Source organism: Asparagus officinalis, chromosome 6, assembly GCF_001876935.1.
Source record: "Asparagus officinalis chromosome 6, Aspof.V1, whole genome shotgun sequence".
Lineage (NCBI taxonomy): Eukaryota > Viridiplantae > Streptophyta > Magnoliopsida > Asparagales > Asparagaceae > Asparagus > Asparagus officinalis.
Genome location: NC_033799.1, coordinates 51,616,738 through 51,617,299, shown reverse-complemented (window position 1 = coordinate 51,617,299; position 562 = coordinate 51,616,738). Strand labels below are relative to the sequence as shown.

At 36.3% G+C, this 562-nt stretch overlaps 1 protein-coding gene across 2 annotated transcripts in view; it reads right to left on the bottom strand.

Moving 5' to 3' along the window:
• The window catches only part of LOC109844390, a 7,464-nt gene extending 6,902 nt beyond the window's left edge, over positions 1–562 (bottom strand). Inside the window, exon 1 of one of the 2 annotated variants that reach the window (XM_020413397.1) lies at positions 464–562. Coding sequence is in view for 1 of the 2 variants with exons in the window: in XM_020413396.1 (XP_020268985.1) it covers positions 464–518 (55 nt within the window). In the remaining variant the exon portion in view is untranslated. The remainder of the gene's footprint in view (positions 1–463) is intronic. The other variant, XM_020413396.1, reaches the window with a different exon arrangement.

The window sequence follows — 562 nt, the reverse complement described above, 5'->3', positions numbered from 1 at the left end:
TGACAGCCAATCGACCAGCTCCCTTCTCGAACTCAATAAATAAATAAAAAGCAATCTTTTTGTGAAGAAATAAGAGGCAAAACAATAAAGAATTGCTCTTTCAAGGCAAAAAAAAAAAGGGAAATCCTCATCACATGCATCAAAAAACTAACAAAACCATACAAAAATCAAAACCACAACCAAAATCAAAAATTAAAAAAAAATCATCATCCCACTGAAAAACATATTTCAGAATGAGAAGTACTCAACAGATAAATCAAAACACCAACCAAATACCACAAAATCAAGATCAACCCAATGCCCAAATCCAACAAAAACCATCACCTCCACTCAAAAGAAACCTAATTGTCAACAAATCCGTAACAAAACTTAAAATAAAATTGCCCTTTCAAGGAGAAAACGAAAAAAACGCTCATCAGATCCATCAAAAAAAAACACAAAAAATAAGAACAGATTAACTCACCCGACACAATCGAAGACAGCCAATCAACCAGCTCCCTCCTCGACTTCCACTTCATCCGCCCACCTTCAACCCCAAAATCCAGGGCTGACGACGGCGAAC